This window comes from Lygodium microphyllum, chromosome 14 (assembly GCF_053477565.2).
Source record: "Lygodium microphyllum isolate KBCC chromosome 14, Lygodium_microphyllum_v1.1.10, whole genome shotgun sequence".
Classification (NCBI taxonomy): Eukaryota; Viridiplantae; Streptophyta; class Polypodiopsida; order Schizaeales; family Lygodiaceae; genus Lygodium; species Lygodium microphyllum.
The window spans coordinates 61,165,185-61,192,290 of NC_141148.1; the positions used below are offsets into that span (position 1 = coordinate 61,165,185).

A 27,106-nucleotide genomic window follows, 5' to 3' on the forward strand; every position below is an offset into this window, starting at 1 on the left:
ATTGATGCAATTTGGGTGAATTTGCCTTTGAAAATTTGGGGCTTTTGATCTCAATTGTCAAATTTGTACCCAAGAATGCATCTGGAGCAGAAATTGCAGTAGAATTTTGGGGATTTCGTATGTAATTAGTGCATTGGCCTATAAATCTCGCTGTCATTGATTGTGGAGTTCAGTAGTAGGCATTCTCTAATTTTGGAAATCAATTTGCAGAAATTTCTGCAATTTCTTGATTTTCATTGCTGGTTGGTACTTGCAGTGTACCGTGGTCATATGTGTGACATTTGGGCTTGCAATTGCTGACATTTGAGTCAATTTAGTGTTGCAAATCATGGCTGGAAATAGTGAAAGCAGCAACCTTTTACACATCAAGAAGCTTGAGGGTGCACACAACTTTGCAATATGGCAAAAACAGTGCTACAATGTCTTGGTGTAGAAGAAACATGTGAAGTCCATCAAAGCGAAGGGAATAAGACCAATACGTATAGAACAAGAAGAGTGGGATGATTTGGATGAGCTTGCACACTCTAAATTAGAGCTCTCAGTGTCAGACAACTTACTCTTTAACATTGAGAAGTTGAATTTTGCATATGCAATGTGGCAAAGACTTGAAGAATTGTATGCTCAGAAAAGTGCAGCTAGCAAGGTTTTTTGGTTGAAAAAGTTGATGGATCTTCACATGAAGGAAGGTACAACCATGTTTTTTTTTGCAAGTAAAATGTGGCTGATTATATTACTCAAACAACTAATTACAACAGAGTGCTCATGCTCAACAGACTAGCTGGAACTGATGCAAAGTCACTAATACATCATGTATACAAGCCTCTCAATGCGGTTTGGGGGGGATGGAGGCAAGAAGCCATGGCGGGGGGGGGGGAGGGGGGGTATATCACCAATTGGGGCTGCTTGCCTGCATCACGAAGAATAGACCCTGGCTGCCCCAAGTGTGTATGAAGTGACCTCGGAGCTCCTGATCAGCCCTGGACTCGCCCTGCATCTGGTCCCATCGACCGCGGAGGGAGTGGATAATGGAGGTCCAAAGCTCTGCTAAGGTTGCATGTGCTGAAAATCTCTTTCCGCCGAAGGCCTTCTGACATCACGCCTTCCAGATATGCCATCCAGTAAGACTACCTATGATCTCCTATATCTCGGAGCGGTCTACTGTGGGCTCCAGTACCTGGTGGATGGGTAGAGTCTCCAAACCGACCACTGCATACGACCTTGCCTTGATAATGAATACCGTGTCATGCATCTCGGCCTCATACAAAAGGTGACAGCCCTGGCTGACTGCTTGCCAACAAAAAGCTTCCCGTGAGATATATCCAAGGCTGGGTGCTATACGGCGAAGGATGCGGCATGCTTCTCTCCATACGAGTTGCGCCTCCTCACATGACCAAAGGCAGTGCTTTGGGGTTTCCAGAGGCTGCTAAGTGCAGCGCTTACAATCTCCCTCCTTGTGCATCTGGGCAAGCCAACTTCCCACTGCCAAGCCTCCATGTGCCACCAGCCATAAGAAGTACGATACTCTCCTCGGCCTCTAGCTATCCCATAGGCGGCTCTAGAAGGTTCGTCGGAAGGGCTCCGTGATGCTAAGCTCCGCCCAGTGTCTACTACGTGACGGCGCCCAGTCCAACTCCTCCTGCATCAGTACATGCCTGCCTATCCTGGCAGTGTACTCTAGGAACCTGGGTGGCTTCTTGGCGATTGCAGAGGCCGGCTATAGCCACTCTCTTGGATCCCACTCCAGCTCATCAAGCGGTCTGCCCTCCCAGATCCAAAGGCGCCACTCCTTGAGCTCCTTTCAAAAAACATAGGTGTCCAGTCACCATGTCTTCCCCTGAAGGCCCACCACCCAAATCCTCCTCCACGAAAGGGCGGCAATCTCCTCATCCTGCTGCCCTCTGTTAAGGGCCAGACATCCCTCCTCCTGAACGATGATGAAAGTCCCTTGCGGGGCGCCACCCACTCTACCTGCCACTTGAAGGGGGATGCCTGCTGGTGAAAACCTAGCTGCCCATACCTCCTCGGGCTCTATCGGCTCACGTATCGGGGAAGCAAGCCACTCTAGAGGTATTGCTCTGTCTATCTCCCTTCTCCTCACCTCCACTCCTCTCTGGTAGCCTGATACTCGGTGCAACACCTCCTCGTCCGCCATCATGTACACCTCCCACCATGTCCTAATGGTATGGGCCGGGCCGGCCTCCCACCCATCCCACTGGATGTGGGGGTGTTCACCTATTTGTGCCCCTTCCCGATCTTTGAATTGGGGGTTCCAGATCACCGGGCTGACGGTCTATTTCCTCCTAGCAGCCTGGGGGCCTCTGGATTAGGGCCTTTCGGAGGCCTTGCCACACGTGGAGTAAGCTGCGAAGAAAAGGTGATTTGGGGGGGGTGATTCGGGTAGACGTGAAGATCCATCTTAGGGACGGCCTCCACTCCCTGCCAAGCCTCGGTCTATGGTCCTGAAGGCCCTCTTGCAATAGGACCTTCCAAGTCTGCCCGCCTGGTGTGAGACCGCGGACAACTAGCTTGCCCAAGAGGGCTATACTCTGATACTCTGGGTCGATGATCCCAAGCTGAAACCGGCCTGTTCACTGGGAAGGGCGGTAGTGTACAACCAAAATATAAAAATGCTTTCACCCAATTCACAGTTGCCCACTTTACTTGAATTTAAAGATACAGAATCAAGAAGAAAAACAGGAAGCTAGAATGCTCCTGGTTACCACACAGACACCCTGTTGGCCCCTAAGTCCGGCGCCCCTTGCGGTATTTCTTTGTTTTTAGAAAGAGAGAAATTACAATCGGCTGTCTTTCACCTATTCTAGGTGAAATTTGGCAGTATAACATTACAATTACTGACCCAAAACAAGTTGACCAGGAAGGGAAACTCTGCCCAAGTCTGAATCTTCTGGTTGGAGTGCAGAATTGACCATTTCAGCCTGCTGTAAATACTGGTTCAGACCTGTTCTGAAACCTGTTTTCAACTCATACTGTTCCCTGTACTGTTCAGCCCACTGTAATTACTGGTTCAGACCTGTTCTGAAACCTCTTTTCAGCTCATATTGTTCCCTGCACTGTTCTGCATCATCTGTGCCAAGTGCCCCTTGATTCTGACATCAATTGGGCTCTGAAATAACCTCTGAACAGTCTAGAAACAGTACTGATTTAGTGCTGTTTCAGACACCTGCTTGGTGAGATTACCACCCTCACCTATTCTTGCTTGGGAATAGCAAACAACTGCTCCTGACCCTGGAGAAAGGAGGCTCTTGCCTCATGCAAAAACAACATATTCCCACATAACTGTACATAGCAGAAAACCCTTGATTCTGAAGCATAACCATACTGTCAGGGAGAGAGAAAGAGAAAGTAGGGAGCAAGCTCCACCCTCTGTGCATCATAGACAAGGTAGACCAGCTCTCCAAAACCAATTTTGCTTCAACCACTGTTCCTCTCTTCAAATGAGCTCTCCCAGACCCAAAAAACTGCACGCCAGCCCTCTTAAAAGAGGTAAGTGCACCAATTTGTGCCACATGGCAGCACTGGAAGATATTTCCCGTTCTAACCTTCCGGTCTAAAATTCTCCATCCTTTGTTCGGAATTTGACCCCGGCACAGACCAGAGGATTGATCCTCGTGCAAAAACGAAGATAATGACGCGAACGGATTCTGAGGTCCAAAAATAGTAACTCCCTAAATTTTAGGAGTTGCTTCCATTGCATCCCACTAGTCTTCTGACCATCTTTGCAGACTATGGCTACATCCAAATTTGTAATGTAGCTCAACTGAAAGTGAATTTCCACTAATGACCCCACATGACTAATCTCTTGAAGATTTGTCCATCTTCACTTTGAACTAGTCTCTTCCAGGCTAGTTCTTCAGCTCACTTGTCCATATACACTTTCACAAGTCTCTCCTAGACTTGTCAAACTACAGTGCCATCAGTCTCTTCCAGACTTGTACTGGACCTTAACTGTCCAGTCTTGACTCACTAAACATTCCTGTCCGTTTCACATACTGGCCATACAACTCGGGCATTTAGATTTCAAGAGGGATCCTTCCAAAAAGAAAAACCAAATATATATGTAATAAAGAAATCAGCAAAAAGGTAATAGTTGTCACAGTCTTGTGACATACCTCCCTCTCGAAATCGCAAACGTCCTCGTTTGCATGAATGTCATACATGCTTCCAGCTAATCCAGTAAACTTACACTTGGCAGCACATGTACAACACATACATGCTATTAGTCAACATTGTGTACTGAACACACTATTAACACATGTATGTTCTAAGTGTGAAACATAGCAGACTATCATCATGTGACTCCACACACTGTTTCCAGATATAGTGGCCGGTACGCCACAATGATATCCCCATAGTGGCAGATTCTCATTTGATGACTTCACATCACCCTAACTAGAGATCTAGTGGCCGGTACATCAAAATGATATCCCCACTGAGTCAATTCATAGAATACATGCCCGATCGAGTAACCATTGTTACAACATGTATTCAATTCAATAGAAGTAAAAACCGTATTCTTGCAAGCAATACTTACTTCTTTAGCACTGAGAAAACCATATGGACACAATAAGTGTTAGCCTGTACAAAATCTGTTTCTGTACATATTTTCTTTCTTGAGCAATTGTCACTTTGACAATCTATTTCAGCTTAGAGATACAAGGGGTCAAGGTTGGTTGCAAGCGAAATGCTTCAAGGTAAAGTTCCAACACATTAGGTGACTCTGCAAGTTTACCTTTGTTCATCCACTTAGCATCTATAGCTGGATAGTTCTTGAACTTAACCAAATACCTTCTAGCAACCTTGCCTTTCACTTTCCTTTCCTTGTGTGCCAGTACCTGTTCTGGAACAAGAATTTCATCAAGTTTCTCAACTTCGGGCTCTTCCTCAGCTGGCATATCTTCTAGCACATCACCCACATAAGGTTTAAGAAGACTTACATGGAAAGCATTATGAATCTTCCAATTATCAAGCAATTTCAGTCGATAGCTGACATCACTAATCTTCTCTGTTACTTGAAAAGGCCCATAGTATCGCATACTAAGCTTAGTGAAAAGACTTTCCTTGCCTTTCCGCTTCTTTAAGCGTGCCTTTTCAAACCGCAACAGTACCCAATCACCAAGTGAAAATATCAATTCACGACGGTGATGATCAGCAGCTTTCTTTTGCTTTGCCTGAGTCCTTTCAAGGGCATGCTTAACTTTCTGACACATTTCACCCATACTCGACCAAAGGCAAATACTGCTCCCACTTTGACTTGTGCTCTGACACATAGCACTTAAGCAGATCCAAGATAGTAGAATTTGCCTCTTCTGACTGTCCATCAGTCTGTGGATGAAATGACGATGAGAACTTAAGCGTTGTGCCCATGTTCTCAAATATGCCTCGACCCGGGTTCAAATCCCGGCAATGGAACCATGAAACCGGCCTGTTCACTGGGAAGGGCGGTAGTGCTTTCACCCAATTCAGAGTCGCCCACTTTACCTGAACTTAAAGACACAGAATCAAGAAGAAAAACAAGAAGCTAGAATGCTCCTATTACCACACAGACACCCTGTTGGCCCCTAAGTCCGGCGCCCCTTGCGGTATTTCTTTGTTTTTAGAAAGAGAGAAATTACAATGGGCTGTCTTTCACCTATTCTGGGTGAAATTTGGCAGCATAACAATACAATTATTGACCCAAAACAAGTTGACCAGGAAGGGAAACTCTGCCCAAGTCTGAATCTTCTGGTTGGAGTGCAGAATTGACCATTTCAGCCTGCTGTAAATACTGGTTCAGACCTGTTCTGAATGTTTTCAACTCATACTGTTCCCTGTACTGTTCAGCCCACTGTAATTACTGGTTTAGACCTGTTCTGAAACCTGTTTTCAGCTCATATTGTTCCCTACACTGTTCTGCATCATCTGTGCCAAGTGCCCCTTGATTCTAACATCAATTGGGCTCTGAAATAACCTCTGAACAGTCCAGAAACAGTACTGATTTAGTGCTGTTTCAGACACCTGCTTGGTGAGATTACCACCCTCACCTATTCTTCTTGGGAATAGCAAACAACTGCGCCCGACCCTAGAGAAAGGAGGCTCTTGCCTCATGCAAAAACAGCATATTCCACACAACTGTACATAAATCAGCAGAAAACCCTTGATTCTGAAGCATAACCATACTGTCAGGGAGAGAGAAAGAGAAAGTAGGGAGCAAGCTCCACCCTCTGTGCATCATAGACAAGGTAGACCAGCTCTCCAAAACCAATTCTGCTTCAGCCACTGTTCCTCTCTTCAAATGAGCCCTCCCAGATCCAAAAAACTGCACGCCAGCCCTCTTTAAAGAGGTAAATGCACAAATTTGTGCCACATGGCAGCACTGGAAGATATTTCCCATTCTAACCTTCCGGTCTAAAATTCTCCATCCTCTGTTCGGAATTTGACCCCGGCACAGACCAGAGGATTGATCCTCGTGCAAAAACAAAGATAATGACGCGAACGGATTCTGAGGTCCAAAAATAGTAACTCCCTAAATTTTAGGAGTTGCTTCCATTGCATCCCACTAGTCTTCTGACCATCTTTGCAGACTATGGCTACATCCAAATTTGTAATGTAGCTCAACTGAAAGTGAATTTCCACTGATGATCCCACATGGACTAATCTCTTGAAGATTTGTCCATCTTCACTTTGAACTAGTCTCTTCCAGGCTAGTTCTTTAGCTCACTTGTCCATATACACTTTCACAAGCCTCTCCCAGGCTTGTCAAACTACAGTACCATCAGTCTCTTCCAGACTTGTACTGGACCTTAACTATCCAGTCTTGACTCAGTAGACATTCTTGTCCGTTTCACATATTGGCCATGCAACTCGGGCATTTAGATTTCAAGAGGGATCCTTCCAAAAAGAAAAACCAAATATATATGTAATAAAGAAATCAGCAAAAAGGTAATAGTTGTCACAGTCTTGTGACACAAGCCCTCCCTCTGACCTATGTCGTATAATGGTCGCCCACGCCACCTTGGCCCTGGTATCCCTGGAGCCATCAGATCTTGACCAAAGGAAGTTTTGTACTAGGCGGCGAAGCTACACTACGCACGATGAGGAAAAGCAGCAACATGAAGCGATGGACTAGGCCGTCGCCTAGGAGGACCTGGTTAACCACCAGGGCTTGTCCGGCTAGTGAGAGGCGAACCGTGCTCCAGTAGGTCAGTTTTCTTTGAATAGAATCCAGGATAGGAAGAAACTGCTTGGGAGGAGTGATGTCGAGTCCCACCTGGAACCCTAGGTACATTAAAGGAATTGAATTGTCGCAGTTGAGATATATTGGTAGACTCTTTAAGAGGTTTGGCTTACAAGATTGCAAGCCAATTAGTATACCGATGGAGAGTGTACTCAAGTTGTCCTTGCATGATGACATTGATTTCTTTGACATCCATACATATGCTCCAATAGTTGGATGTCTCATTTATTTATGCAACACAAGGCTAGATATTCAGTTTGCAATTTCAGCCCTGAGTAGATATATGCACAACTTACGCATGTCACATTGGCAAGCTGTGAAGCGTGTTTTTCGTTGCTTGCAGAGTACTAGGACTCTTTGACTGCTTTATGCCAGGAAATTGTTTCTTTCTTGGCTCATCTTGCATCTCTTGGCTTAGCAAGAAACAATTCACTGTTGTCACATCGCCTTGTGAAGTTGAATACAAGGCAACTTTCACTATTATAGTTGAATGTGTATGGTTGAGAAGTTTGTTGGCTGATCTTGATGTAGCTATTACAAACCCTACTCCTTTGTTTACTGTCAGTTAAAGTGTCATTGCAGTGGCACGGAACCCGGTGTTTCATGCATGCACAAACCACATAGAAATCCACTATCACTTTGTTAGAGAGAGGCTATATGCAGGAGATATCAACCTTGTCTACTGTTCTACCATCAGTAATGTGGCAAACATCTTCACCAAAGCTCTTCCTTTTGACAAATTTGAAGCATTTCACAATGCTTTAAATTTGATCTCCTTTGATGAATGATCCTTGTATGTTGATCACTCTTCACTTTGGGGGGGTTTGTTGGGTTTGACTCACGCCTATGCTCATAGAGGAATGTTGGTGATCCTCGTTAGGATACGGGCACTTTTTACTCTCCTTATGAGAGGGTTTTTTTTCCCAGTTTTATTCTCCTATATTTCATGTGCTTATGTTACACAATTTGGGCACTTAGCGTGTTTTTACGCCTTTCGGATATGAATGCACATTAATAACCTTAAGGTTTAAGGGTTGTACTTTATGCTTACACATTACACTCTTTCATTAACTGCATTGGGAGTTGTGTCTTTACTCTAATACTCTCATTGTAAATTGTGTACTCTTAGTTGAGTTTCGATCTCTCCTCTCTCTCGCACATAATTGAAGGGAGTTGATGGTATGTTGGCGATGGAACCTTGAAACCAGCCATCCTTCTATGAAGGGGTGGTAATGATCTGATTAATCAACAATCACAGCAAGCATAAAATTCACATAAATTGAAAATGCACATTTTACTACTTTAATCTTGGACAATGGATAACCTGTTGGCTCCAAAACTAGCACCCCTTGTAGTATTTCTTTAGCTTATATTGTGAATAAATGGAGTACACCTGAGATTCTCTAATCTTCTCCACTAATCCTAGTGTCTCTTGTTGTCAAAACTGATCAGCAAGCATCCTTAAAATACAAATTAAGCCCCAAATTTGATATGGGCTTACTAGCCTCTCGAGTCTCCTTGAAATTCTTTAATTTCACCTGCTAGAATTCAAGTACTAGGCTCTCAATTTTAAGCACGTATTTCGAGGTGGCTATCAAACCTTGATTTTTGCTATAAAGTAGGGTTTATAGCAAAGATTTTCCAATATCTCCACCTCTAGTGGCCCAAATGGTTGGATTTTATTGAGATAACTTGAGAGATGGTTGTAGGATGAGAGAAGATGCTATAGAGAGAGAACTTTCAGAGTTTCATTGCAAAAAAGATTGAAAAACTGCGGTTGCCTTGCTCAAATAGCCATGGAAGCTATCATCTATAGCTTAGGACCATTAGAAAGGCTGTTGCCTCTTGCATGCTATCATCTGCATTGCAGGATTGATCCGAGGTTGCAAATCACATCAGTAGTATCTTCTTGCTCTCTAACATCATTCTTTTTTCTCACAATGGCTAGAATAGATTGCCACTAGCTCCCAAAAACGTTTTTTTCACTTGCATGGGTAAGTTTTCCAAGTATCAATATTCTAATCCTATTTTCTAGCATTATCCATTTTATTAAATTAATTTTCAGAATATTAATTTTGAAGATTAATTTAATAATTATTCTAGTGCTTAAAAAATTAATTTGACCAATCAATGATTAAATTCACTAGGCCAATGTCTTCCAGTTAATTAATGCCTAGTCTTTGATGTCAGTGGCCAATAAACTGGTCTAGGCTAAAATCTGACACATTGGGCACTATCTAGTACTTGTCAAGACATAATTTATTATAATTTTTGTCTTTGGCACCATCTGATATTCTGTGGTCCTAGGTCCCACACTATGAAATATTTGATTTGCACCTCACATATGCAAGTCACATTAGTATATTTGATCAACTTTTAATCAAAAACTAAGCAAAGCAATAAAATTTAATGTCCTCGTGACAACTATCAATATAGATGGGTGCACAGCAACCATAAACGTTAGAAATGTTTAGAAACGAAATGTTAGAAATGTATTTCGTAAGTTTCTTTTGAGAGGAGGTAAAATAAGAAACACACAATTTTTTTATAAAGGGGTTTTTAATAGTTTTAAACTAGGGAAAGAGGTTTTAAACCTCTATGGAACTTTCTCTTAAACAAAATCAAGTGAATTGAGCAAAAGTGATAAAACATGAAACACTACACTCAATTCAGAATAACACGTTACACATCCATGATCCATAATCCATTGTTGACTATTGTCAAAGATTAATCTTTGAATAAGCTATGCTATAATCAAACCTTAAAAATCATGATCATTGATTCATACATATCACATAAATAAAATTGGAATAGACATTTTACATAGCCCTTGTGCAAATAGCAATGTAAAATGGGTGAAGTGGCAATATGATGATTCTCATTTCAAAACAAAATGACAAAATGTCAAAATCCAAAATGAATCATGGTACATCGTAGATAACTCGTAAACAAAACTAGAGTTCGGGTTGATCTCATTTGGCCCCTTGCAATTTTGTCTCTTGTGGAGAAGCTTTAAATTTGAATTCACATAAACTAGATGCTCAAATTACTTAGGAGATAAACAATTTCTTTTTTGTGTGTGTATGGCTGCAAATAAACTCCAATTTCTCTCACAAGCTCTTGGTGAACAATCTTGTGAGAACCCTCAAGGTAGTACACTGAAGTTGGGGGCATGAGCTACCATATTTCTCCCACCAAGTAACGGGCTTGAGTTGTGAATCTTGAATACTAGCTTGTGCACTCCCAAAGTGAGGGTCAAGAGGATCTCTATATGCCACAAGGTGCCCCTCAATTATGTCTTGTAACACAGGATTTTGCTCCACTTTGCAAAGATAAAATATCAAGGATTCAATTTAGCAAGTACACTCTCTTGTTTTGCTCTCACACTATTTACTATCTACTCTTCACTCTCTTGTTTCTCTCTCCTCCATAGCTGGTCTTGTTTTCTTCAGGGGTACCATTGGCTGGATCCAACGTGGGCTGTGAAATAGGCAAGGTGCACCTCCAAAGGCAATTCATTGGAGTACCATTGGCTGTATCCACAGTGGGTCGTGAAATATGCAAGGTGACAAATACTCAGAGGTCGAAGGTGTAGAGGATGAGCTCTGCTTTGCACATCATAAGGGAATAGTTCTATCCGTTGAGCTTCTAGGCATCAGGAAGGGTGGGCACCTGTACTAAGGTGCCAAGGAACAAAGATAAGGGTCTGTTTATAATTTGTACTACTCTTCAGTGTGGTTTACTTATAGTTTATAGCAGTATTTAGTGTAAAAGCATCAGCAATGAGCTTATGCCAGTTTACTGTTAAGTAGAAACATTATGGGGTTCTTGAGAACAGCAACAGGTGGTTGGTTGAAGTTCGGTAAATTTTTTCCCAAGATATTCTCTGATATGCAAAATACTCAGAAAAATGTTTTTTCCTGGTTTCATTGATACTCTGTTGCTTGTAAACATTCTAATAATAGTCTTCCAGTCTTCTTGTTTAGCGGTTTTCAGTGGAAGAAGCACAGAATGGATAAATTGCATCATGTAGATTTACTGCATTTTTGCTCTTATTGATGTTTTCTTTTTGGGTAAAAAAAAGATGCCACGAAGGACGCACAAAGATGGGAAATCAAAGACATTGTGAGGCAGGAACTAGTATCCCTGCAAAACAGCAAAGATACAGTAGAGCAGGTAGAGGAAGTCTCTTTTGTGGACACAAGGTTAATGGGAGAAGAGGAGATATGTTCAACCTGTCCAATGACACCTCACCTTGAAAATACATCTTCGTGGCAAGGACACAGACACTCCATTGACAGCAATGAAAGTGAATCAAGCTTCATTAGTGGAAGTGAACTATCTTTTGCAACAGTTGATGCCAAGGATCCAGATTTACCACCTTGCTTTGACACAGAGACATTGAAAGGACTGCAGGCCTTTGTACCTTCAGATCAAAGGGGAAACACAAGAAAGGTATTATTTACTCTCCAGAGGAAAGTGACAACAGCAAAAGCTGATATGGAAGATCTAATTGTGCGTTTGAATCAGGAGACTGCTCTCAAGGACTTCCTCATGACCAAGGTGCTTCTGCGAACTCTTTCCAGAATTATTACACAGTTGATGCAAATGGAGAGCTGCACTAACCAAAAGGCTTTGCTGGCTCTTTCCCTATCTATGCTGCAGTGTGAATGGGAATTTTTGACAAGAATAATGTGGTCTTATGACAGATTAGAGACCTGGAGTCAGATCTCCAGAACCTGAAACAAAAGAGCATCGAGAGTCTGCAAGAAGCTGTATCTGTAGAACGTGAAGGGTACAGAAACCTTCAGTGGGAACTGGAAGAATCTTGTGTTGCCCTCACAAAAGCTCAAGAAGAATCTCGAGTGGTTCTGGTTAGCTTTTCGTGCCACTGTTCTCCTTTGCATGGCCTGCTTTGTATACTGTGCTGTCAAGTTGGATGTCTTCTTCAAATTCACCCTTAATCTGGCAAAATTTTTAGCAATTTCTGTAAACATAATTTGTATCATTTGGCATTCTTTTGAACAATCTGAACCATACACTTCCTTTTCACTGAATGGCTCCATTTGTTTGAACATTTAAAACTATTTGCAGGAGGCGCTGCAAAAAGCTGAAAAGAAGGTGCAGGAGTTGGAGATGGAAAATAAGTCTATAAAGGACGAGTTACTTGACATGAACGAAAAGTTTCAACAGATGCAAATAAATAAGGATAATTGTATAGCCAAGGCCATGGCTGAAACAAAAGTTCTTGCCAAGGAGATCAAGATCCTGAGAAAGTCTCAGCCAGATTTGAAACAAAAGTTGGATCATGCTTTGAAAAGAAATGAGGACTTAGAGGTAGTAACTAACCTGTTCATGCTACTTGTCTGAAGTAATCAAGTTAACTGTTAGTGTTTCTGCTATTCTGGTAGATATATTTTCATGAATGTGATATTTCTTACCGTATGCAACTATAAACAATTAGAAACACCCAGTGCACATTGTTTATCATGTATTTGGTCAAGCTGTCTGGAGAAGATTAAGTTTTACATGTACATCTGCTAGTTTCTAAGAGGGTTGGATCACCTTGCTGGGCAGAATTTCTCTTGTTGGAGTTGCGCACTCTGTGACCATCATACAGGATTGCTTAGTGATCCACAAAAATAAGATTACTTGTTGACTTGTTATCAATCCAAATGGATGTGCAATAGCACATCTGAGATAGGACACATGCATACTTTGGTCTAATGTGATGCCATTCAGCACGTGGGGTACAGTTCCATGTGGGGCCAAAGAATGCGGAGGTGGGGCAACACCATGGTTCTGGAGGCACTCTTCAAAGCAGTGACCTTCTTACACAGGTTATGGGAGCTCTTGCACCAGAGATATCCTAGATTGGTATTGACCTCCAGGCTCCTCTAGATAGTTACTAGTGGTGGAGAGGAAATGTTGGTACTCATAGAGGGCAACTTGGAAGAGCTTGCATTGCCTGGACATTGACCAGCTCCCACCTTTTGACTATAGCCTGGACTATCCCACCTTCCGCCTCAATGGATTCAAGTTCAATAGTCATCAGGGCTGATGTTCTGAGAATTGAAACATGAACTGATGAATGAGTTTTATGGAGCCACTTCCTAGATCTGTCACCGGAAATGTGCCAGAACTGCTATCACCTGCAGCCGGCCAGCATTTAATGCTGTTGCAACCTGTTTTTAACCCCATAAATGCTGTTGCCTGCAACAAAATGCTGATGTATACAGCCTGGCAGCTGTCTGGTTTTGTTTCCTGGCGCTAAGCAGCCTCCTAATGGCAGCAGACCTCCTGAACAGTAGTTGTGAGCATCAGACCTTTTAAACAGTAGTTGTGAGCAGCAAAATGACCCTTCTCAGTCCTCCACCAGCCCCAAACAGTCTATCCAGTTGTGAGCAGCAAAATGACCCTCCTCAGTCCTCAACCAGCCCCAAACAGACTATACAGTTTGCATGGTACATTTGCCCTCTAGTTCCCAAGTGGCATGGCTTCTAAAGTGAAAGTCAGCTTCTAGTCTTAATTTTCAGCAATTAATTATCATCTCGTCCCCCCCATTAATTGACCATTGCCCATCCACATTTAATATGTTAAGCCCTTCAACTTCCAAGTTGTTCTAACTTTCATTTGGCCTTACTCTAGCATTAAATGTTTTAATTTTAGCTAGCCTGAATGACAGCTCAAGCTATTAAGCCTTTATCTACACCATCTCCAAGTGCATTACAATAGTTGAATTGGCCTGATTTACAGCCACAACAACAGCATGATACCTTCCATGAGCAGCCCCCTCTTGATGATCACTTGGAGCAGACTAGGGCTGAAATTCAGCAGCCTAAAAGAGTCCCCCATTGGCTGCTCGACACTCTCTGGGACAGCAAGCAGCCTCTTCCTTTTGTTGCCTGCACATGAGCCTATGCTCGCAAAGAACAAGGTAATCTTCTTGCATGTGCATTAGTGGCTATAACATGCAATGAAGAAACTTGATGCAACAAAGATACTTTTTCAGACGATCATTGGGGTGGCAGCAATGAGGCAAAAAATCGATTCCATTCATCAGAATGACACTTGGATGTTGAGAAACCCATTCATTAAGTTCATTTCTTTTCCTTAATTCCTTTTAGTTTCACACCTACAGCCTAGTTGGGCACCCATATTCTAGGGCACCACCCGAGACACCCCAATGCCTATAAATAAGGCACACACTCTCTTCATTGAACACATTCATTGACACATCCATCAGATCACTCTCTTTATCCATTATTCTTCTCTTCATTGCTTAGCCTCTCCGCTGTTGTTTACACCCTGACTCGGAGGACATTACAGTTTGAGTAGTATTCTTCCTTGTTGACTGTTGCCAAGTGCTATGTCTCTTCATTTGCAGGCTGCGTTTTGGAGCAGTTCAGATCATGTAGCTGTCCACATCCTTTAGGCTGGCTGGCGACACATTTCCCCTTGCTAGTGACCAGATTTTGTGCAGATTTGACCTGCATTTTTGCAGATGGTCCCTTCACTGGCGACTCATGTGGCTTTTGGCTGAGGGTTGACCTGTGTTTGGCAGTTGATGATCATACTAAGGCTGCGTTTTTGGCTCGCTGCAAGCTGCCCTGCTGTCCTACATCATTTGGAGTCTGTGGTTGCTAATTTACTTCTTCCTCCATTCCTATGACACCTGAGGACTGTTTTTTACTCCCTCTATAGTTGTCCTTCACCATTCAGCATTTACCTTGATACCCTACTACTTGGAGGACTGCATTTTGCTTCCTTCACTGCGCAGATTTCTTACAGGTATGCCCAGTGATCTATCAAGACTACAGAAGTGATGGTTATCTTACCAAGGGAGCCCAAGTGTTCACCCTAGAGAGGACAGAGGATTGGACAAAGGGTGCTCATTGGCTGCCTAGTGGCCTACTTAGTACTACGTCTTGCAAAGGCGGATGGAAATACAAAGTACTACCATTTTTTTTGGGGGAGGGGGGGGGGGGGTACTTTGATTTGCTTTTCATAGGATTTATCATTGAGTGAGGGTTTCAAGTAAGTTTTTGGTCAATTGAGTAAGAGTGCCTAAAGGAAAGATAAAGGGATGGTTAACCCCAAGATCTTCACAAAACAAACCAACCTATCCCAACCACTATTGGGTATCAGTGATGAAGGAAGTAGCCTAACTATGGTAAAGAAGCTATGGTGAGTATGTGGAGAGGCAAAAAAGATGTGCGGATAGCAAGCTAGACAAGCCAAGCAACCAAGGGAAACCGCTATGAGAAAACAGGACCAGCAATGGAGAGACAAATGAGACAATGACAATGAGTGAGCTACAACAAGAGAGTAGAGTGTACTTGTTGAACTAAAAAGATAAAGTGAAAATGCAATCTAGTTTGGGTCATGAGTTGACTTAACCAGCCTTCCACCAACCAACTAGATTTAGGCTAACTTACTCTAGTTTCTAGTGTCACTACTTTAATAATGCCTAAAGACACTAGGTACACACACTACATTGATACTTGAGAGTAAGTGTCCACACCACATGAAATACATTGGGCATTGTCGAGAATTGCCAAATTCTAATAGCCCCCTACAATGCCAATGTCATGAAGTACAAGGATGATCAATCAGCAAAGGGTAATAAGTTAAGGACTTTTGAAAAGCCTTAAACTTCTCACGTGGCAATGCTTTGGTGAAAATGTCTACAACATTTTCCTATGTGAGTACATATATCAAGTTGATCTCTCTTGCATAGTATTTCTCTCTGACATAATGGTAATGCATCTTGATATATTTCATGTGAGCATGAAACACGAGATTTCGTGCTACTTATAGTGACAAGGAATAGTCGGAACGACCCCCAAGTTACCGAAATGCCGTTTCGGACTAAAATCCATTCCAAATCTCGTTCTTGTTGGGTGGGATGTTCCCTATCACGTTCCTCACAAGGCACGCAGCAAGGAACACACTCTCTATTAGGAATGTGACAGGGAACACCATGTGGCACAGAACTTACTTTGCAGAGTGACCGCTCAACTATCCCAGTTTACCGCCTGCCGAATCATGTGCCAACAACTTGCGCAACCATATATAGTCCGCTATTGCTGTGAAGGCTGCCATATACTTAGTCTCACCAGAGAGGTAGCCATTGTAAGCTGTTACTTACTTAGCCATGAAATGAATGAACGGCTTAGAAACAAACAATGTCCACTAGTAGACTGCCTAGTGTCTGTATCACCAGCCCGATTCAAATTACTCTAAGCCTGTAAGTGCAAGGCCCCCCCGCCCGCGTGAGAGAAATAATAATACATGTGATTGAGTACGTTGCAAGTACTTGAAGATCCACTTAATAGCTTGCCAATGTATGGTCCAAGGGTTGTGCATATATGTGCTTACTTGAGGTACTGCATAGTGAATGTCAGGATGTGTGTTGCAAAGGTAAATGAGGTAGCCAACAGCTTGGCTATAAATGCAACATCATACATCTCTTTACTATCATGCACATTGCATAGACAACCTTAAGCTTGGCTCCATAAGAGTGCACATAGGCTAGCAATCTTGCATGTTAAGCCTATGTAACAGTTTATCCACATACTATGATTGTGACATGATGATATCATGTTGATTTTGGGTGGACTGAATCCCCAAATAATAGTGTAAATAGCCCATATCTGATATAGTAAATGGATGTTTTAATTTAGCCTTAAAATCTGCAATTTTTTTCTCTGTAGGTCCACCGAGCAGCATGTTATCCGCATAAAGAATGTTAATCAACAAGTCCCCCCTTCATTATTAATGTATAGAGTGGGAGCAGTTGGACTATTTTTTAACCCTTTGCTAGCCAAATATGCATCGATTTAAGAGTACCATGCACAAGGACCTTGCTTAAGACCATAAAGAGCTTTATGCAACTTCCATAGCATGTGTTCTTTCCCTTTAATCACAAACCCTGGAGGTTGTGACATATAAACATTCTTACATAAATCCCCATTCAAGAATGCTATCTTAATACCCAACCGATATACTTTCCAAGCATAATATGCAGCCATCGCAATCACATATCTCACCATACCCATACAGGATGTAGGAGCAAAAGTTTTCTCATAATGTATGCCTTTCTTTTGTGCTTAGCCTTTTGCTACCAAGCATGCCTTTTACCTGTCAATCGTACCATCAGTTTTATGTTTGAGTTTAAAAACCCACTTAGTGCCGATGGCCTTCTTGCCAAGTGGTAAATCCACAACATTCCATGTAGAGTTAGTAGCGATGGAATCTAACTCCTCTTGCATTACTTGCATTCGATGTATATCTTGCTGAGCTTCATCCAAGAAAGTAGACTCATCATCATCCAACAGTGAGCTCATAAACACATGCTCATCATAGTCACCTACTTTCATTACATTAGCCAAATGTGTCTCCCTACATCATGTGTTGTATGTTTGGCAGTCCCAATATACTGAGGTAAAGGGGCATCCATTTGACTCTCATGGAGAGTTTGTAACAACCATCTTAGGACTTTTTTTGTTGCATTTACAGGAGCCCTTTCATGTTGAATAGCTGCCTCCATTGCATGTGGCAAACCCTTCTCAATACTCTGCTATTTTGGAGCATATGGAGCAACAATAGCTTGTTGTGATAGATCTATCTTGCCATTTACATCGGGCACGAATTCCAAAGAAAATGGTAAAAGGCATTCAAGAATATCATCAATGTCATGTGTGATTGGCATTTGAAATTCATCATGTGAAAATACTGCATTTTCAACAAATATGACATCCCTATGAACAAAAATCTTATTCTGCATGGATCATAAATGTGATAGCCTTTGCTTTCCGAACTATAGCCAATAAAAATGCATTTTACAGCCTTATTATCAAGCTTCCCATGAAGCTCTTATAGCCTAAGTGCATAGTCCGTCTCTCTGTCTCTAACAATGCATTTGTCATCCTCAAAGATGACCTAAAAACCATGCTTATTGAAGGTAGAAATAGACAACGCCAAGCACAAGTGATACATCTAGAAGCAAGAAGTCAACCATTTGTACTAGTAATAATGACTGTCCCAATGCCACATACATCATAACTGCTGCTGTTCGCACATGTGATGCTCTTTCGAGTAAGTGCTGAATGTAAAGAAGTAAACAAGCACTTCCTAGAAGTGATGTGCTTAGATACACCAGTGTCAAAATACTATCTTTGCTGCGTTTCAATAGCATTAAATGCTGAATTAGTCATAGAAGAATCATAACTGCATGTGAGAAATGCATAATTCTCCTCTACCAAGTTGATTGAAGCATCACCATGTGTTGATTTGCTAGTTGATGTCTCTTGGACAGTCAAACTAGAGTCTTTCTCTTTCTCCTTGGCTAATCTCTTTCGGCACTCATAAATATAGTGACTGGGCTTATGCAATAATGGTATTTTCTCTTCTTTTTAGACTTATCTGAGTCTTGGACAACCTTGTTTGATGGCATCACCATTTTGCTGAGTTTTACATTTGCTTAGCTTTATCCTTGCCTTTGAACTTGGAAAGTGTAGCCACATCTTATGAACATAATGTAACATTCTTTTGAGTCTGCTCCTCTTGTAACAAGAGGCCTTCCAACTCCACAAATGTAAGGGGCGGACATAAGATTAGTGACTATCAGAGCACCATCAGACTGTTTGTTATAAGTGTCTAATAAGAATAAACCCTTGTACTCATGATGGTTTGTCACAATGGTGGATTGTTGATAGTGGTGCTTCGTTTCATGTAACTCCATCTTTGGAGTGTTTTTCTTCTTATGTAGAAGGTAACCTTGGGAAAGTTTACCTAGGGAATAACCATGCATGTGATATTGTAGGAGTAGGCACCATACACTTGGCTCTTGAAAATGGTTATGATTTGATTCTTCATGATGTTAGGTCTATACCTGGCATTAAGAAGAGCTTGCTTTTTATTGGGTAGTTAGACAGCAGGGGTTACTTCACTACCTTGGTAGTGGAATGTGGAAGATACATAAAGGATCCGTGCTAGTCACTAGAGGCGGTAAAAAGAGAACTCTATATTATCTTCACTACAAGGTACTTCCTGGAAAGTTTGTTGCAGTTGCAAAACTGTAGTCATACATGGAGTTATGGCGTAAGTGTCTTGGACACATGAGCCAAAAGGGTTTACAAGCACTTTCTTCACTTGGAAGAGTTGATGTGAAAAACTCAAAGCTTGACTTTTGTGATGATTGTGTTTTGGGAAAACATGTAAAGAGTTCATACTCTCATGGAGCCTCTAGAAAGGCATGTATTTTGGATTTAGTCCATTCTCTTGTATGTACCATGCCAATAAAAACTCATAGCCGTTTCTGTTATTTTGTGTATTTTATTGATGACCATTCTAGAAGCTATGGGTTTACTTGCTTAAGTAGAAAAGTGAGGCATTGGACACCTTTAAAAGGTTTTATGCATTTGTTAGTACTCAAAAGGATTTAAAATTAAAATGCATAAGAACAGACAATGAGGAGTGTATCTAAAGAATTCAATAATTTTGGTGATGTCAATGGGATTAAACGGGAGCTTATAGCTCCTTATAATTCGTCATCTAATGGTGTAGTTGAGCAAATGAATCACACTTTATGTGAGAAGATTCAATGTATGCTGTCCATAGCTAATCTCCCGCAATCATTTTAGGGAGAGGTACTTAAAACTGATGTGCATATTTGCAATCGATCTCTGCATCATGCACTTGAAAGCGGCATCCTTGAAGAGGTTTGGTTTGGCAAACCTGCTTCATATGACCATGTAAGGGTCTTTGGCTGCGAATGCTATGTACATGTACCTGTTGATAGCAAAACCAAACTTGACATAAAATCCCACAAAGACATCTTCATGGGTTATGGAGATGAGGGTGAAATGGGCTATAGAGTTTGGGTTCCAAGCATAAAAAAGGTACTACGCAGCTGAGATGTGGTATTTAATCAGTCAAAGCTGCTGAAAAATGCCACATCTAGTGATTTAGATAAAAAGAAAGTAACATTGCAGCATGATTAGTCACTTGGATTGCCGTTAGCCACTGAAAATTTGGTTCCATTTGATGCTGGTTTTGATAATCAACGTATCATTATTGAGTCAGATGACAATGGGTAGCAAAGGGATGCTGAAAATCAGCTTGGGCAACAAAATTAGCATGCTGAAAATGAATTACAGCAGCCTGAAAATGTATTAAAGCAACCTGAAAATGTAGTTCAGCAGCCAAATAATGAAGTCATTGACATTCCTTTGGATGTGGATCCATTACTTGATAACACAGATCATTGGGTGAGAATGTCTACACATGTCAAGAGACCTATATAGAGGTTTGATCCCTCTTGAGATTGCATTTTACTCACAGATGAGGGTGAGCCTCTCGCATATAAAGAGGCAGTATCATGTGAGTTAAAGAAAAAGTGGGAGCTAGCTATGGGGGAAGAAATGAAATCTTTGTATCAAAATGATACTTGGAATTTGGTTCCATTGCCCAGAGATAGGAAAGCTATTCCTAACAAATGGGTCTATAAAATCAAATGGATAGTAAACCCAAATACAAAGCCAAGCTTGTGGCTAAGGATTACACACATAAAGAGGGGATTGGCTTTCAGCAAGTCTTTTCACATGCTGTCAAAATGACCACTCTTTGGGTATTGTTTACTATTGTAGCATCTATGGATGTTAGAACTACATTCCTACATGATGATTTAGAAGAAGAGCTATACATGAAACAACCAAAGGGCTTTGTTATGCCAGGGAAGGAGCATTTGGTATGTAGGCTTAAGCGAAGCCTGTATGGTTTAAAACAGGCTCCTAGACTGTGGTATAAAAAATTTGATGCCTTCATGCTTTCACATGGGTTTAAAAGAAGGCAATGGAGATCACTGCTTATATATAAAGAAGGCTGATGATGGAAGCCTTATAATCCTTGTGCTTTATATGGATGATATGCTTATTGCTGGTAAGCATAAAAGCCAACTTAATGCACTAAAAAGACAGCTGAATTCAGCCTTTTCCATGAAAGACTTGGGTGCAGCTGAACACATTTTGGGCATGCGTGAGACGAGAGATAAAGAGCAGCAACTCTTATTTCTCTCACAAGAAAAGTATATCGGCAAAGTACTTGATCGCTTTTCTATGGGGCAGATGCTAAGCTACTTGGTGTACCTTTACCACCATATCTTAAGCTTAGCAAACTAGATTGTTCGAAAGATGATAAGGCAGCCAGCTCTATGAAAGGTGTTCCTTATGCTTCAACGTGTGGGCCACTCATGTATGCTATGGTTGCCACGAGACTTGACATTGCTCATGCAGTGGGAGTTGTGAGCAAGTTTATGTCAAATCCTAGCAAAGCACATTAGGAGCCAGTGAAATGCATTTTCTAGTACCTTAAAGGCACACAAAGAAAATGTATTTGCTATGGAAAGGGTACGTTAGATTTGCAGGGATATTGTGACGCAGACATGGTAGGTGAGTTGAATACTCACAAGTCTACTAGTGAGTACATATTTACCTTAACTGGTGGGGCCATTTCTTGGTGATCTAGATTACAAAAAATAGTATCACTTTGAGGTTGAGTATATTTCAGCCACTAAAGCTTCGAAAGAAGCTGTTTGGTTTGGTCAAGGATTTTGGTCTGTCCACCAAAACACTTGTACTTGAATGTGATAGCCAAAGTGTTGTATGCTTGGCTAAGAATGCCATGTTTCATGCACGTACCGAACATATTGATCTGCAATATCACTTTATCAGACATGTTCTGGATGATGGTTTAGTCACATTGACTAAGATCAGAACATAAGATAACCTTGTAGATGTTCTCTCTAAGAGCCTTGCAAAGGCTCAACATGAGCAATACATTCGACTAGTGGGAGTTGGTTAAAGGCTCACTAAGGACCTTTAAGTGGGAGGTTGTTGGGTGTAAAGGCCCTTTTACTCCCACTCCCATGTATAAATTCACTTGTACATGTGACCGCACCCTAGTGGATGTAAGTGTACTATACCCTATAGGTTGTCTATTTATAGAAATTTTGGGGCCTCCCAAATTAGGGTTTACATGTGGAACATTGAAACTCTCTCGAATTGCTCCTGGTTTAAAAAAATTGTTATTATTTATTAATCAAGTTGAGTTTTTGGGGTTGTTTAATTAAAGCTAATGGTAATTTAGCTCAACAAATGCAACCTCCCCCTTGAGCATTAGGCAATACTTTGAACCTTCCATGCTCTATTGAGTTTGAAAGCGCTCAATCCAAAATTGTCTCTAGCTAAAACACATCAAGGTAAAGTTCATCATCACTGAGGATGATTTGCCAAGTCATCCTTCTCCATCTAGTTGTATTCTTTTATAGGTGAAACAATATTGAAGCTGCTTGACCAAGAAACACATGGAAACTTTATCTCTAACTTTACTAGCCTTGAAACCTCCATCTAGCCCCTCGTGTATATTTGACATGCTAGGAGCACCAAATGCATTTAGAATCATTCCTGTTTGCATACTTTGGACTATTACAATGTGATTGTGCATGGGAATTTGCATACTACCAACCATACTATACATTTTCCCATATATGGCATGCATTAATAGCTACATTTTCCTCATGACCTACATTATATGGAGCATTTGCATAACTAGCATGAATATCATGAGTCTGAAACACAGTGGGCTACATATATGCATTACCGAACTTAAATGGTTAGATTGGGAGCAAGTTTCAAAGAGATTTTCAAAGCAAATAACCTCAACATGCACACTTCCAACCCAAGGTTCGAGACACACCACAAAATACATAGGCTTATTCTTCTTGTAATATAATTATATGCCTAGGAATCATTTATTAAAAATGTTGGTAGTGAGACAACAAAATCTTTGGTACTCCGTCTCTTAGAGGAAACAACCCAATCTTTTCTAGAGCAAGATTCTTTATCTTATCTCTTCATAGTAGAGCTATAAATTGGGAAGTTTAAACACCCTTCTCCTTCACAAATTAAAAAAAGTCACTTGTGTGAAGATATGCTAGAGTTTGCACTGAGGAGAGACAGAAGGTATGCCCATGACTGAAACACAAAGGCTTAGACAATGACATGCACAATCCTAAACATAAAATGCAAAAATCAAAACTCAAAAACACAAAAACACAAACACAAATAGAGAAGAAGAGAACTCTGAAGTGAATGAATCAATGGAGTAAACGAATGTAAGAGTGTACAGAATGCTCAAGGTGTAGAAAACTCTAGAATAGTAGGGTGATGGCTAGAATCAGGTCGCTTGGAGCTTGAAAGTGATGGGCTGCAATCAATGATGATGGGACAATAGATGGTAGGTGGCTGATGGCTGAAATCTACATGTTAATGTGAGAAATGTGCACAGAAGCATGAGGCTAAATGGTGGGTAACGTCCACCCTCTTCAACTTACATCCCTTTACAATTTGGCATTCGTCAAGCTTGATAACAAACTCCAAGATTGAAACAAAACTTGGCAATCATGGTTGGTACAAATTTAGGAGAAAAAAATATATTGTATTGAATCCATAATGATAGATTAGGACAAGTCAATATTATCTTGCAAGCATTGCACCTTGTAGAAATGAGCCCTTGCACATTGCAACTTAGCTAGGTCAATTAAAATATTATTGAAGTTATCATAGTCATAAGAAATCTTTTCGAATTTATCTCCCTCCACTCCCATTTTTTCAATGATTAAAAAATACTCTCATTTTGAATCGGTAATGGATATATTTCATGCTCTCATTTTAAAGAGCCAATTAGTGACTAATGAATTTTTAGCTCAATACCCCCTCTTAGGCCCAAATTGGAACCAAGAAGGGACTAAAAGAAAAGCTCAAGCCCATTTTTACCCTGGGAGGAGAGATAGGGATACATGGAGCAGAAGAGGAAAATCCTTGCGTAGTAGTGACCCATGAGGTGTGTGACTGTACACCATAAGCAGAGGATGGAAATTCGTGCACCTGAGAGGTCGATTGGGGGTAGTCATAGGGATGCCCATCACAACCGTCCCAAAGTGAAAAAAAGTGCTCACTTATGGGTATGTGAAAGGCACAATGTTAAAGGTAGGGTTGTTAGGTATGAAAGGTACAATACTTTGTGGTACGAGAAAATACAGTACTAATTGGTACGTTAAGATTTTATAAGGTATGGTATGATATTAGTATGAAAAAAAAAAACCTTGGTTATTTTGGACTGTAGATAATATAACACATGTTTGGAACTAAAATAGCAATGTCACTTAAGCTAATATGATTAATACATGAAGGTAACAAGGCAAAACTTTATGTGCAATGCACTACAAGTAGACAGATGGGAGTCTTTACGTAATACATCATGCATCATACAAAAAAGCAGACTGTAGTGTGGGTGGACGGGGAGGCTCTTCATTCTTGTCTGTGTGTGTGTGTGTGGAGAGAGAGAGAGTTGAGGAGGAGAGAGACAGAGAGGTACCTCCTACCCTGCACGTAGGAACGAGAGAGAGAGAGAGAGAGAGAGAGAGAGAGAGAGAGAGAGAGAGAGAGAGAGAGAGAGAGAGAGAGAGAGAGAGAGAGAGAGAGAGAGAGAGAGAGAGAGAGAGAGAGAGAGAGAGAGAGAGAGAGAGAGCTAGGAGAAGAGATGGAGCTTGCGACGACGCCGCTTGCGTGCCCTGCCCTGCCGTCGACTGGTTGACCTTCGTCCCTCGCCCGCCATCGTTCCTGCTCCTGTCGCGTGTCACGCCAGCGGGACCTGCTCGTCGCGGCCCTGTTCGCCATCGCCAGTCCGCCACCTGACGCCTGTTGCGTTGCCTGTGCCCCGTCGCCATCGCCAGCCGCCCTGTCGCTCGTGCCCCGTCGTCGTCGTCAGCAGACCCGTCGCCGTTGCCAGCATTTGGCGCCCGCTGGCTGCGTATCCCGCCCTGCCGTCGCCCGTCTGACCTGCGGGCTCTGCTCCTGGTCAACGCGCGTCTGCGTTGCGTGCCAGAGCTCCTCCTGTCGCCATTGAACCTGGGCCCGCTGGACTGCCGCTTGATCCCTGCTTCGTAGCGAGTCTGCTGCTGACGGTTCAACCTTGCCGTCGCCTGCCAGCCTTCCTCCTCAGCGTTCTGGCCTTTGTCACGGCCCGTTGGCCTTGCGTTTCACCCTCCTGCATCTGCTCCGTTAGGGTTGCGCCCTGACCCACGCGCTATCTACACCCCCTCGGGATAGGCCACGGCTGAGGCCGACAAGTCTGCGGGACTTGCACAGAGAGAGAGAGAGAGAGAGAGAGAGAGAGAGAGAGAGAGAGAGAGAGAGAGAGAGAGAGAGAGAGAGAGAGAGGGCGCGAGTGCGAAGACAGCAGTATGGCTGGCCTGGATTTGGATTTTCTTGACCGGACGGTGGCAGCCCTTGGCCCTGATTCCGATGCAGAGGAGCCGGAAGATATGGTGCCATGCACGGAGGAGTTGCCTCCGGGTTCTGAACTGCCGCCTGCCGGCAAACGCTCCAAGCATACTTCTGATGAGCCAATGGGTCCTCTGGAACGCTCCTATGTGCAAGTGGCCTCTGATCCTGTGGATTCGCAAGAAATTGACTGGGAGCATTTGCTGGACTTTGCCAATACTCTGCTTGGCGATTATGTCCAGTATAATAATGAATCTTTTTTTGATACGGGAACGGATGATGTGCTGGAAGCCACGGTGGACCCCAAATCAGTCTTGCGATCCTTCTCGGTGTTTTATGACCGTGCAGTTATACTTTTCTTCACTGGCAGGATCCCAGTGCTTTCGCATATTCGCCAGTGGTTGCACCATTTATTGCAAGGGGAGTGTGTTGAGGAGATCTTCCTTGGACCTCGCGGCTTTTATGAGGTGCTGTTGAAATCGGAAACGCATCGAGCTGAGCTCTTGTCTAAGTTGCCACTATTCTTTGATCGCCGCTTGGTCCATGTGGTGCCATGGCGCCCCATGGCCGACTTCCAGCGTCTGCTTCAACGAGAATGCCCGGTGTGGGTGGAGGTGGAAAATTGTCCGTGTTAAGACTGAGTTGACATCACACTTTAGAGTTATGTATTAGGAGTTTAGAAGTCAAGTTAAGCCTTAGGGTAAGTCAGATATGAAGGGGTGTAAGTTTTTGGAATGAATAGTCATAAGTAAGGGATGTGAGGAGTTATCAATCCCCGAATGTAACTGTTCAAGTCAGAGCGCATATGCGGGTGTAGATCATGTCTGCGCGTCTGTCTGTAAGCAGAAACTGAAGATATGAAGAACAGTTCAGAGTCAGATATTGTTTCCCTGTCTTGAAGTGGTAAACTGTTTTCAGTATTCATGTTATTTATTGCTGAAATGAAGTCAGATGGTTCTGTAAAGGTGTACTGTAATGATGGAATGTGTGTATGAAAGTTATATGAAGTCAGTGCAGTCAGAAAGTAAGTCAGTTGGATTCAGAAATGTCAGGTAGAGTAGTTTTTCAGGGAGTAAATCGCAGGCAGTAAATTAGCCTGTAACACTTGGCGATCCTGCGAATTGTTCAGACGGCACAGGTCTTATGCATGCGAATGGCAGAATTGTCTAATTCTCGCTTTCAGAATGGAAGAGGTCCTACTGTCTTGGTTGGAGGATTTTAAACATTGGACAACAGAAGCAGAGGAGCAAGAAGCCTTCGCGCAATCTCTTTGTAGGGAATTTTACAATTGGACTACACCAGAAGAGGAATTTGAGGTGTATGGCCAAAATTTCCTGACTGATTATTTTCCTGACTTACCTGTAGACGTGGTCAGATTAGTCAGGGATAGGGTCTGGAAATTTCAGTTGAGCAAGGTTTGCCCAATAGCCAGAAGTTGGACAACTGCAGAGATCAGGAGGATATGGGTTAATCATGAGAAATGGCAGTTCCACCATGCATATGGCTTTAATTCCATATCATCCAG

General features: G+C 42.2%; 1 protein-coding gene across 4 annotated transcripts in view; it reads left to right on the forward strand.

Annotated features, from left to right (window-relative positions):
• LOC148025644 (PX domain-containing protein EREX-like) overlaps window positions 1–27,106 on the forward strand; it is a 103,494-nt gene that overhangs the window by 37,790 nt on the left and 38,598 nt on the right. For 3 of the 4 annotated variants that reach the window (XM_087692851.1, XM_087692853.1, XM_087692850.1), the window contains 3 exons: window positions 11,319–11,797; window positions 11,944–12,108; window positions 12,329–12,571. In XM_087692851.1, the coding sequence (XP_087548977.1) occupies window positions 11,319–11,797; window positions 11,944–12,108; window positions 12,329–12,571 (887 nt within the window). The remainder of the gene's footprint in view (window positions 1–11,318; window positions 11,798–11,943; window positions 12,109–12,328; window positions 12,572–27,106) is intronic. The other variant, XM_087692852.1, reaches the window with a different exon arrangement.